At 40.3% G+C, this 13,098-nt stretch overlaps 1 protein-coding gene across 1 annotated transcript in view; it reads right to left on the reverse strand.

The window, feature by feature from the left end:
* LOC119429099 (protein unc-80 homolog) overlaps window positions 1–13,098 on the reverse strand; it is a gene marked incomplete in the record, with an annotated part of 116,990 nt that overhangs the window by 81,598 nt on the left and 22,294 nt on the right. Inside the window, 7 exon segments of the mRNA XM_037696817.1 lie at window positions 1,990–2,153; window positions 3,633–3,781; window positions 7,942–8,089; window positions 8,283–8,414; window positions 9,695–10,036; window positions 10,129–10,397; window positions 10,490–10,630. Of these exon segments, the coding sequence (XP_037552745.1) occupies window positions 1,990–2,153; window positions 3,633–3,781; window positions 7,942–8,089; window positions 8,283–8,414; window positions 9,695–10,036; window positions 10,129–10,397; window positions 10,490–10,630 (1,345 nt within the window).

Below are 13,098 nucleotides of genomic sequence, written 5' to 3' on the forward strand. Positions count from 1 at the left end.
TTCAGGTGGTCCTACAGCCCGGGGGAACCGAGAGGCCAGCCGAGTCTGGGTGGACGGATCAGACGGCATCTGTAGCCAGTTTCTTAGGATCCACTGTGGGATGGACCGTTACAAGAAATCCTTCCTGCCTACAGTCATCAGTATCTATAACATCTCTTAATGAAATGAGGATAATAAGTTACAACAAATAATAATTTCCCTTTGGGATTAATAAAGTATTTTTGAATTTGAATTGAACTTTAGCTGCAACCCAGCTGAGGCAGGGGACATAGAGTCTGAGTGGACCATGTCTCAGCCTCATTTATAGAGGTGGCTGCCTTGAGGTTGACTGTGCTTTTTGTAGTGGTCATCCATGAACTCGATGGCAGACACCATGGGTTAGGGAGGCTGTTAAGTTAAAGGGGTCCTATCAGGCCTTGTTGGCTGGTGGGACTCCAAAGGCAGCTGAGAAGTACTGGAGGGCCAAGTGGTCTGCAGCCTTGGATATTGCTGAAGCAAAAGCTTGAATGTGGAAGGAGTTCAGTGAGGTCTTGGATAAAGACTCTCAGTCGGCCCCGAGGAGATTCTGGCAAATCATCAGGTGTCTGAGGAAGGGAAAGTAGTGCTTTACTAACACTGTGTTCAGTGAAGGTGGGGTGCTGTTGATCTCAGCCAATGATATAATCAAGAGGTGGAAGGAATACTTCTCAGATCTTCTCAATCCCACTGGCACGTCTTCCATGGAGGAAGCTGAGTCGGGGGACTTTGGGGTTTGTCTGTCCATAAATGTGGCTGAAGGTAGTTCAAAGGTTTTGCGGTGGCAGTTCTTCAGGGGTGGATGAGGTCCGCTCTGATTTCCTTAAGGCACTTAAGGCACAACTCATGTTGTGGGCTGTCTTGGTTGACACATCATCATGCCAGGGTCTTCAGCTCTCACTGGAGAAGTTTGTGGCTAACTGTGAAGTGGCTGGGATGAGAATCAGCAACTCCAAACCTAAGGCCATGATCCTCAGTCAGAAAAGGGTGGATTTCTCTCTTCGGGTCGAGGGTGAGGTTCTGCCTCTAGTGGAGGAGTTCAAGTATCCTGCGGTTTCGTTCAAGAGTTAGGGAAGAATAGAGCATGAGAATGACAGACGATTGGTGCAACGTCTGAAGTATTGTGGACTCTGTGCCAATCCATTGTGGTCAAGAGGGAGCTGAGCTAGAAGGTGAAGCTCTTCGTTTACTGGTCGGTCTATGTTCCTACCCTCACCCATGGCCACAAACTCTGGGTAGTGACTAAAAGAGTTGGACTATTCCTTAGAGTTGAGGTGAGAAGTTCAGTTATCCGGGAGAGAATCAGAGTAGAACCGCTGCTCCTTCATATCAGGAGGAGCCAGTTGATGTAGTTCGGGCATTTGGTAAGGATGCTTCTTGAGCGCCTCCCTAGGGAAGTTCTTCAGGCATGTCTAACTGGGAGGATACCACAGTGAAGACCCAGGACATGCTGGAGAAACTATGTCTCTTGGTTGGCCTGGGAATAACTTGGGAGTCCTCCCAGAAGAGCTAGAAGAGGTGGCTGTGGAAAGAGATGTCTGGGCCTCCTCTGCTCAAGCTGCTGCCCCCACGACCAGACTTCGGAACAAGCTGAAGATAATGGATGAATGGATGGATGGACTTTTCTTATATTCTCTTATATTTTTTACATTGAGTGTCCTATTATTCAACAGCAACTAACCCTGACCACCGGTGAAAAGAAACACAAGATAGATGTAGTTTGGATCTTAATGATGCTGTGTGTGGTCAAATAATATGAACAACACAGTGGAAGTTCCTCCTCATGTTTATGCATATTACTTTGAAAATGTTACCCAAATAAAAACCACAAATGTTGACAGGATGAAAAAAACATGAGAAATAAATAAAAGTTCAAGCTGTGATGAGAAGCATTGATCTGATTGTTACTATGGTTGGACTTTATTTGTTGATATGAATTGAAAAGTTGATTAGAGAAAACACGAGGCCCAGTACCTCCGAAGTCCGAGCAGTTTATTGTCATCCCTCTCGTCGGGTTTCTTGGTGGTGGTGACCTTCTCAGCGCTGTCCAGGAGCGCGCTCAGTGCCACCCTGCGAAACACATTCCCATGGGCCTCTTTGATGAACTGGACCAGCTGGCGGATGTCGCAGTACAGACCCTGCAAAGGAGGAGTGAGAGTGGGAGTGTGAGCTGACTGAAAGCAAACTGGTGTATTTTTCACAAGCTGTGGTGTGGAGTTTGTAAAAACGCCAGCTGCACTACAGTCTCAATTGTACAGACAACTTCTAGTCCTGATTTAGTCTGAGTTTTCATCAACAGCATCTTTTTCTTTGCCACTCTCCCATAAAGCTCAGACTTATGAGGAACTCGGGCAACAGTTGCTGTATGCTCAGTCTCCCCCATCTCACCTGCTGAAGCTTGTAACTCCTTCAGAGTCTTGGTGGTCTCTCTCATTATTCTCCTTCCTGCACGGTCACTCAGTTTGTGAGGACGGCCTGCTCTTGGTAGATTTACACAAGTCCCATATTCATTTCATTTCTTGATGATGGGTTCAACAGAACTCCTAGAGATGTTTTGGACCTTGGAAATTCTTTTGCATCCATTCCCAAACTTGTACTTTTTAATAATCCTTTTCTGAATTGGTCTTACTGTATATCACTTTGACATTGAAGAAGTGTTTTTAGAAAAAAGTCATATTAATATATAAATAATGTAAAGAAGGACAATTTATGCTGACCAATGTTGATTTATGACAGCAATATCAGCATAAAACATCCAAGGGGATTAATACATTTTGTATCACATTCAATGATTGTTTTCTTAAAGGGATCTCAAACTAGTTGGAACAATAAATCTTATTTGGTAAACAATTACTTCAGCTATAAAAAATTAGACCAAAAACTACTTTAGGCTGTTTAGTTTTAGATTAAAAAAAATATTATTCACACACTTATTTTAATGACCCTGAGGGAATCTTCCCAAGAGATCAATAAGGTTACATCTAATTAATTTACACGGATGTTGCAATATTATTTAGGTTGCAATGCATTCTGGGTAAATAATGTAGACAGATTGCTTTGGTGAAAGCTCCATTAAGCATGAATATCACTGTGAGTGTTGCTGCTTGTGGGACTCAGTTTGTTGTGGCTCCTCGGACTGATGAAGTCCTATGGATGAAGGACGAAACGTCTCAACAACAACAACAAAAAAGAAACCGTCCAGATGACCTGATTGAACTTTGTTGGATTTTTTTACCCGGATTATTCAGCATGAATATTCAGCATTTAATATTCAGTTTGAATGTTTATTTTGAATATTATTTGATGTTCAGCCCTTTAATTTGAACTGACAAATATGAAATAATGACTCCGCTTTCACATCAGCTCTAAAGCTAGTATTTATGATGTTAGCTCCAGAGCTAAAAAAATTAAACATCACAAATTGATCACATTTGATCATTTCGACCTATATATTGTGCATAAGGACTAATATGGATCACTAAAAACGCTACAGGACACATTATTCCTCTGCAGAAAATTATCAGAATTTACTCAACGTTGTTTCAAATCTTATGGCGCTCGTGTGACGTTGTGACTGAATGAAGCCGAGGGGAGAAACGATTCCACGCCACACTCACCAGGTTCTCGGGGCTGTGCAGCTCGTGCGTGGTCGAGGCGCAGCGGGTGATCAGAGACTTGAACATGCAGCCCACCACCACCGCCTCCATGTTCTGAGCCAGCGACTTGTTGTCCCCCGTGGCAAAGTTGTTGCCGAAGCCCGCCTTGTCTGGAAGCAGCAGGAAGGCAGGAGACACCACAGATGACACAGGAGGTAGTTTAGTCATTAGGTGGATGGGTGAGGGGGCATTACTGACAGCTGACCAGCTTGAGTTGTGAGCCCGTACAACAGGAAGGGGTAAAGAAAAGGGGTTCATAAAGCATATGGGGGAAGAAGCAAACTCAAAAGAATTCTGGGATTAAGGATTACATGCAAGTGACTAAGGCCTGCTTTAAACAAACACAGAACAGGGCCCTGATCGTTTTTGGTCCAGTTAGATAAAAGTTGGAAAGAGAAGAGCTAGAGAAAAGTCAGATTCATTAAACAAGTGAAATTTAGGAGTTGCAGGCGAGTTCGTCACTTTCGGACAGAGTGAGGGGGTGCAGCAATGAAAGCGGTGCCTAGGGAAGGGTCTGCGTATATTCATCTTATAGCTTAGAATATTGACTGGTATTAGTTATTGATCATGTGTATCTACCGATGTTTCTTTTTTTCGCCCTCCTGGACCTCTCACCTGCACTGCCGTACTCTGCAAGAGAAAAGAGGCGGGGCACAAGTTGATTGACATCAGGCCAGCACAGACATGTAGGTGGTCTCAGAAAGAACGTGGCACCCCACCTCCACAAGGAGGTGAACTCCGAGACGCACACAAACAAACAAAAATAAAGGCTCAAAAGTAACATCAAAAACCATAGGAGGTGCCCCTGTTTACTTTCAGCAATAAAAACACTCATCAGTTCAGTAACTTGCCAAATGCACAGTATTTTGTATGACATGGTGCACAAAATACTTAAAACTTCAGAGCAAAACGGAAATTGGCTCGTAAAATGCATCTTGATGCCCTGAGATAAAAGCCCACTGAGCAATAATGTGATGGGTAAAGCATCAGATTGGCAAGTGTACAGAATAGATGAGTGAGTAAAAAAGGGCAGGATTCAACTCGTTTACATGGATAAAGAAAAAAGGAGGATAAAAGCGGGAGGAAGATGACAAAAACGGGACACAAACAAGCAGAGACAAGTGAAAAGTAGGAAGAGGAAAAGACAAACAGAGATAAGGCTGGAAAGCACAGTCAAAGTGCAGGATCAAAATTTAAATACACAACTTTTACTTTGAGTTTATCTGAACAGCACATGTGAGGCACTGAATATCCAACAGCTTTGTATGCATTAGTATTTTATGAAATGGGCAAATATTTAGACTTTTTATTACAATAAAAATTTTCTCATTCACTAATTGAATCTCCCCTAATGTTTATTTGTTTGATAAGCTTTATCTAAAAGGTCAAAGACGTTTGAAAAAAGCCCTAAAATAGGCTAAAGTTAGCATTTTAGTGGTGATGTTTTCCCACATTGTATCAGAATAGAGGACTATTGCCTCAAACATAAAAAAAACTGTCAAGTAGGCTAAGGTTAGCATTGTAGCCATTTTTTCCCGCTAAATTTGATCTAAGAAGAAGCTTAATGTTTCAAACATCTGAAAAATAAATATACTAAAAAACTATAAATAATAAATAATAAATATACTAAAAAACGATCTAAAGAGAGGTCGGTTGTTTCAAACATAAAAAACTTTCGAGTAGGTTAAGGTTAGCATTGTTGCCATCTTTTCCCGCCAAATATTATCTAAGAAGAGGCTTAGTGCTTCAAACATCTAAAAAATAAATATATTTAAAAAGTAAATAATAAACACCCTTATGTAAGCTATCATTAGCATTTTAGCTGTCTTTTTCACAAAATGTATCTAAAGAGAGGTCTGTTGTTTCAAACACAAAAACCCCCCATCACGAATGCTAATGGTAGTATTTTAGCTAGCTTTGCCCCCCAAACTTCAACTAAAGAAAGCCTTATTGCTTCAAATATATATATATATATAATCTTTATGTAGGTAATGTAAGAAATTTAGCTGTCTATTCCTGTTTAAAACATAAAAAAAACTTACATAGGCTAATGTTAGCATTTTAGCTATTTTCTCTCCAAACGTTTTCCAAAAAGAGGCTTAAACTTAAAAAAAAAAAAAAAAGTGTATGCCAAGGTTTCCTTGTTAGAAGTCTATTCCTAAAGTGTTATCTAAAACAAGTGTTACTGTCGCAAACATTTGAAAAACTGAAAAATATAACAAACCCTTGCCAGGCTATCATTAGCATTTTAGCTATCTTTTCCTGCCAAACTTTATCTGAAGAGAGACTTACGGTCTCAAATAAAACAAAACAAAAAAACACCCTCCGGTGGACTAAAGTTGGTATTTTAGCTATTGCATTAACTCAACTATATCTAAAAGGGAGACTTATGGTTTTAAACTTAATATAATCTTCACGTAGACCAATGTTAACAATATAGGTATTTTATCTTCAAACATTTTCTAAAATAAGGATTACTGTCTCAAGAATGTGAAAAAAAAAATCTTTGTGCAGGCAAATGTTAGCATTTCAGCTGTCCTTTTCCACAAACTTACTTTCTTAGACTTGCATGCTAATATTAGCATTTCTGTATTTTTTCTGAGGCTTTGTCTAAAGAAAAGTTGTCTCAGACTTAATAAAATGTATGTATGCTAAAGTTGGCAATGTGCTTTATGTCTAAAATGTTATTTAAGGAAAAGCATTTTGTTTTGGACTGAAAAGAAAAACTATTTGCTGATGATACCAGTTTTTATTTGTCTGACTTGTTGGTATGCTGTTATAACACAATAAACTTAACAGTGGGTGTCATGGCTCCGTATGAGTCTCTGTCCAAAATGAGGCAAACATGCAGAACAGGAGTTGAACAGATGCTGTGCCTTCTAGAAAAAATATATATATATATATATATATATATATATATATATATATATATATATCCTCTAATTTGTCTCCAACTGATTTTGGTGGCATGAGCAAACCACAGTTCTACCACCAAATTTTTCTGTCATAACGACTTTGCTTGAAGTGCAACTCTCTAGAACCAAAACAACAAAAACTTCCATATTATCGCTCCATGATCATAGTTTTAGTATTTACATATTTATGGTATTGTTATTACTGCTCCATCAAAGTTCAGTCAGGTCATCTGGACGGTTTCTTTTCTTTTCTTTTTTGGAGACATTTCATCCTTCATCCAAAGGACTTCGTCAGTCTGAGGAGCAAACAAACAAACTGAGTCCCACAAGCAGCACAAGCACAGTGTGGACTGACCAAGTGGATTATTGAGCATGAACTTTGATGTTTTGAACCACTTTGGCTATGGCTGCCTCAGAAGAGTCGACGGGGGAGAGGGCGTGCCCCAGAAACCATCTCATCACCAACAAACTGGTTGGTCCACTATGTGGGTGTGCTGCTTGTGGGACTCAGTTTGTTGTGGCTCCTTGGACTGATGAAGTCCTTTGGATGAAGGACGAAACGTCTCAATAAAAAAAAAAAGAAGGGGAAAAAAAAGAAACAGTCCAGATGACCTGACTGAAATTTGTTGAATTTTCTACCTGGATTATTGAGCACGAACTTTGATCTTAATTTTTTTAATATGATTTAAAACTAGTCTGAACATTTTTTTTGTTTGTTAGAATTTAAATACTAATGTAAAAATAGCATTAGAGTTAGCATTAGTATAAGATTTTAGTTTTTTTTTTAAATAATATAAACAAAAGTTAAATTTTTAGCCCCCCCCTCCAAAAAAAAAAACTACAAAAGAAAGAAAGAGTTATTACAAAAGGCATGACTGGATGTTATGATAAAAGCAATAGCTACAAAAAGCGAACAAAAAAATGTATGCATGTGTGATATACACTACAGCACTGACTATTTCCAGGTTTTGTATATTTTTCTTACTAGAACGTGTTCAACACATCATTATGAAGTGAATGCACATGTGACTGATGGCGGACAATGGTTTATATCGAGTAATGACACCCACTTTTCAGTTTATGCCAACACGCCTGATAAACTGTAACATTGTAATATCGTGAGGACTTTTGCATTTAGACTCAAATCATTGAGGGTCAATTACTAAATGATTGGATAGTACTTTGTACATAGATATTTAGGAATATACAAAAACAATAATTTATTCTAATGAACAGTATTCTAACCTGTTTGATTTTAGCATTCAAACCCACAGTTTAATCCCTCACAGCTTCTGCTTTGTGCAAAGTTTTTTGTTTCAGGATGTGCGCCCCGCTCAGACACGCCACATACTTACTGTCAGTGATGGGCTCCATGCAGAAGCCCAGCAGTGCATGTAGGAAGTCCACAATGTTATTGAGGGAGTCTTTGTTGACATACTCGCGCATTGTTTGGCGAAACTGCACCTTGTCCAGCTTGTACAGGTTGGTCAAGCAGTTCTGAGCCTGAAAGGAAAGGCACATTAAAACATCTCGTACGGTTCTTTTTGAACAGCTTTCACATGGTGAAGTGGTAAACGCGTGCTTTAGAACAAAACAGGTGAGTATAGGTGTGTTTTATCTTGCAGGATGAGCGAGTATTAAAAATGAATTGAGAAGATATGCACAGAAGAGGAGAGTTTAAGACAACGCGACTGACCTGCATCCTGAGGCGATCTCCTGATAGTCCCCGGTGCCCCTCGCCACAGCCGTAAGCGCAACCCAGAGACTTGACTATCTTTATGAGCATGGTTAAAGCCAGGCGGTGGGAGCTGAAGCCAGAGCCGTCGTCCTGCTTACAAAAAGAAGACTTTTAGGAATCACCCAAATATGCTGTCTTAAAATCAAATACAGGAGTCCCTCGCTACTTTGCGGTTTGACTTTTGCGGACTCGCTCTTCCGTGATTTTTCAAAGTATAGTAATGTAAGATTGTAAATGGACTGTACTTATATAGCACCTTTCTATCTGATCAAGATACTCAAAGCGCTTTACGACACAATCTGTGCCTCCATTTACCCATTCATACAGCACTCTACTATATCTATACAAAGAATAATCAGCACTTTATCACATTCATAAACCGATGGGACACACATCAAAGGCAATGGGGGGTTCAATGTCTTGCCCAGAGACACTTTGACATGTGACTGCTGGTGGAATCGGACTCACAACTCTCGCATTGGAGGATGACTGCTCTAACCACTCAGCCGCCCCATGACAAAACACGACAACAACAACAAAAAAGCACTGCTATTTTGTAGCTTTCTCTCAATAGGCCTACACTGTATCACCAGTCTAAAGGACTACATTACCCAGAAGGCAAAGTTGCTTTCTGCTGGAGGGAAAGTTTTGATCCGATTGGGAAAATTTCAGTCCTGAACTGTTTTGTATTGTCCGCAAATATTTTATACCTAATCATTTTGTCCCCAATCATTTGTCCCTGAGCATTTTGTCCCTAAGCATTTTGTCTCCAAGCATTTTGTCCTGAACCATTTTGTCCCTAATCATTTTGCTCCCAACCATTTTGTCCTTAATCATTATGTCCGCAACCATTTTGTCCCTAATCATTATGTCCCCAACTATTTTGTTTCTAATCATTTTGTCCCTAAGCATTTTGTCCCTAACCATTTTGTCCCTAATCATTTTGTCCCTAATCATTTTGTCCCCAACCATTTTGTCCCTAATCATTTTGTCCCTAAGCATTTTGTCCTGAACCATTTTGTCCCTAATCATTTTGTCCCCAACCATTTTGTCCCTAAGCATTTTGTCCTGAACCATTTTGTCCCTAATCATTTTGTCCCCAACCATTTTGTTCCCAAGCATTTTGTCCCCATCTATATTGTCCCAAATCATTTTGTCCCCAACCATTTTGTCCCTAATCATTTTGTCCCAAACCATTTAGTCCCTAATCATTTTGTCCCCAAACCTATTGTCTCTAATCACTCAACTCAGAAATTGATGTCATTTCTACTTTGCAGAATTTCACTTATTGCAGCGGTGGGGGTGGGGGGGTGGGGTCTGAGACGTAACCCTCGCGATAATCGAGGGACTACTGTACAAGTTCAACGCACCGTTTTGTCACCATCCTTGTTGTTTTTCACATCATCCTTGCTCCCTTGCCCGCTTCCTCCTCCACTTCCACCACTTCCCCCTCCTCCTCCGCCTCCATTTCCCCCTCCTCCTCCGCCTCCTGGAATCGGTCCACAACCCTGAGCGCCTCCTCCGAAGCCCTGGCCAGGAGGGTCTTTGGCCCGCGCCTCCTGGTTCTCCTTGTTGTCGGGTTTGGACAGCTTCTTGCCCGTGCCGGGCATCACGCCCAGCTGCAGCAGGCAGTCGATGATGTTGAGCGCCACGTCGCAGATCCTGGAACTGATGTCGTGACTGAAGACGGCATAAAGAGCCCGCAGGATGGCCTGATTTACAAAGGGGGGGCATCTTTACGATAAAACCCCAACAACAGTCACAAATATTTTGTTATATAGTGTGGGATGAATCTATCACTCACTGTGAGGTCCAACATGCCATTTTTCAGCACAAAGTTATTGGTCCCCTCAATGTTCTCCCCCTCCTCCTGACAGGAGTAGTTGATGCAGGAGTCGGTGAGGCTGCGGGGCAGGTTGGCACAGGCCAGCGGCTCCACTGGGATCTCAGGCACAGCAACGGGGCTGCACAGTTTCTTCATGTGCTCCGTGAAGAAGTCGGCGTAGCCCACGTTAAAGGACGCCACGGTTGTGTTGAACGCCGCCATGGTGATGGTGGAGATTTGAGATCGAACTTTTGGAGCACAGAAGGTAAAATTTGTTCCACTGAATAAAAATTTAACTCGTTATTTTTCCAAAAACAATTTTTGCTAGTTATGGTTTCACCTTCTTTCACAGTGTTGTCGCTGTGGCTGTTGGAGTGGTCGGGCATGTCTCGGAGCAGGGAATGGTGGGAATGAGAGTGTTTGGCGCTCAGGCTGTCGGCGTCTGCGGCCGTATCTGTGCTGCCTCTTCGTGTGAATTTACCTGGAAATCAATGAACAAGTTCAAAAGAAAAAAAAAAAACATCACTGCAGAAGTTTGAATATGTGCAAAAAACAATTTCCCCACAGAAAGAAGCTTGTTGATGTTACACATAAATTCATTTGAGTTCAATTCAGTTTATTTACTGTATACAGCACCAAGTCACAACAGAAGTTATCTCAGGGCACTGAACAGAAACATTTATATATAAAAAAATAAGTTAACACTATTTATCTGAGGAACAGACTTCTTTGAATTTAACTCCATCGCAGAACTCTGGAGGCCAGATTAATGCCATCCGAGGAAGGCGAAAGACTGCACAATTTATTGGGTTTCATGGACAAATATAACTGTCATCAGCATAACAATGAAAATCTATCCCATGCTGTTTAATAACTTTACCTAATGGAAGCATATATAAGGTAAAGAGTATTGGTCCGAGCACTGAACTTTGTGGAACTCCATGACTAACTTTTGTGTATGATGAGGATTCATCAGTTACATTTACAAATTTGAATCTATCAGATAGATATGATTTAAACCAATTTAGAGCCATTCCTATAATTCCAGTATCTTTCAAGTCTCTGTAATAGAATATAATGATGAACTGTATCAAATGCAGCACTGAGGTCTAACAGGACCAGTATAGTCACCTGTCCATTGTCAGAGGCCATGAGAATATCATTAGTAACTTTCACCAGTGCAGATTCAGTGCTGTGGTGAGCTCTAAACCCTGACTGAAACTCTTCAGATTATTTCTTTGCAGATGATCCCATAACTGACCTGCAACTATTTTCTCTAGAATTTTTGAGACGATTAGATATAGGTCAATAATTGGCTACATGAAGTAAAAGTCATTGACCCAATATAGATTTGAAAATGTCAGATATTTCTGGCTCTGAGCCAAAAAGAGCTGCCATCATCGTAAAAACATGTTCGTTAGTGACGACGTGTGAGAACAATGCAGAACTACCGTATATCAGATTGCTGTCAGAAAGGCAGCGCTTTACTCTGGAAGTGGGAAATGCTCGTTACTAGACCGTTCACCTTTGTTAAATTAGTTGAGCCGTCGTTATGTTGAACAATAAAAGTCCCTGCAGCTGTCGGACTCTGAGTTCCTCTTTAAATGACGAAGTAAAAATAACACTGTATTAATTGTGAGCCAGCCACAAGAGTGACTGTTTTATGGAATAATACAGAAACTCATTGAAGACAACTGTTTGATTGACTGTATTTTTCAAAGAAAAAATTTACTAGATTACTGGTTTTATATTTGTTAGTCATTCTTCCAAGCACATGTTTAAGCACAACTTGCACATATTGGTCTAAATAGGTTGCTATTTCTCTTTTCTACTAAAACTGACTCAACATAAAACGATTAACCGAGCGGTACACTGATGTAGTGAACTAAGCCTAAGGTCAAGATTTGACCTAAGGACCATATGGGACAGAACTTGTCATTTCATTGATTTGCATCATTAAATACAGGTTGACCCATCCTGAGACTTTCTTTCTTGAATTAATCAAGTAAAAGAAGACTACTTTCTATTATCATTACCATTTTACAAATGTTTGATAATCAAATTGTGTTAGTTCAAACAATGTTTAAATGTTGAAGTGAACTACTCATTTTTATTAACCGTGAAACGGTAATAATGATTCTTAATCCTCATTCAAAGTGAAATCAAGTTGGAATACGTTACAGAGTAATGATTCAATTTCTTGATCGTCTGTTTGAAGTGAGCAAGTGATGGAAGTTGGTCAAAGTTCAAGTTTCGGTCAACTGCAAGTTACTGAAAAAAGAAATGTCATGTTTAACTTTTACAGCAAGATACTGGAGAAGTGACTCCACGAAGTCTGAATTCTTCATAACAATCTTTTGTCTGTTTTTAAACAATCTTAATCTTTTTCCTTGACTTTTCATAACACCTTACATCACAAAACACACCTCTGTTTGGTCCACTCGACCAATCAGAAAGTTCTCAAATGAACCGGAAGTGACCCTTCTTAAAAGGTGCAGTACTTCCTAGTTACAGCAGTTCCAGAGTTCATGAAGGCTGGAATTCAGGATGCTGATGAAAAAAAAATCAAGCTGAACGAGAGAAGATCTGGGAATTATGAAAGTCTGTCCTGGATGATCTCACGACTCTGGAGGTTTAGCTGTTCTTACGGAGACGCTGAAAAGTGGCTCGAAGTGGAACTTTACGCCGGAACTGAGATATCTTCAGAAAGGTAAAAGTCGATCTTCAACCAAAGTGTACCGTTGGGATAAGCTGGTCCAAAGGAGCGTGCATGTTCTGGTTAAAACAGACAAATTCCCTCACACATCTCTCTGTAGATAAACTTCATCTTTCCATCTTTAAAATTCTTCTATCTGAAAAAAATCATTCCAGATATTTTTAGAAATGTCTGAAGCAAAGTTTTTCAATCACCGCCGTGTGGTTGACGTTTGTTGTTTTGCTGGAAGTGAG

This window comes from Nematolebias whitei, chromosome 23 (assembly GCF_014905685.2).
Source record: "Nematolebias whitei isolate Nwh7 chromosome 23, NemWhi1, whole genome shotgun sequence".
In the NCBI taxonomy this organism is placed as follows: Eukaryota; Metazoa; Chordata; class Actinopteri; order Cyprinodontiformes; family Rivulidae; genus Nematolebias; species Nematolebias whitei.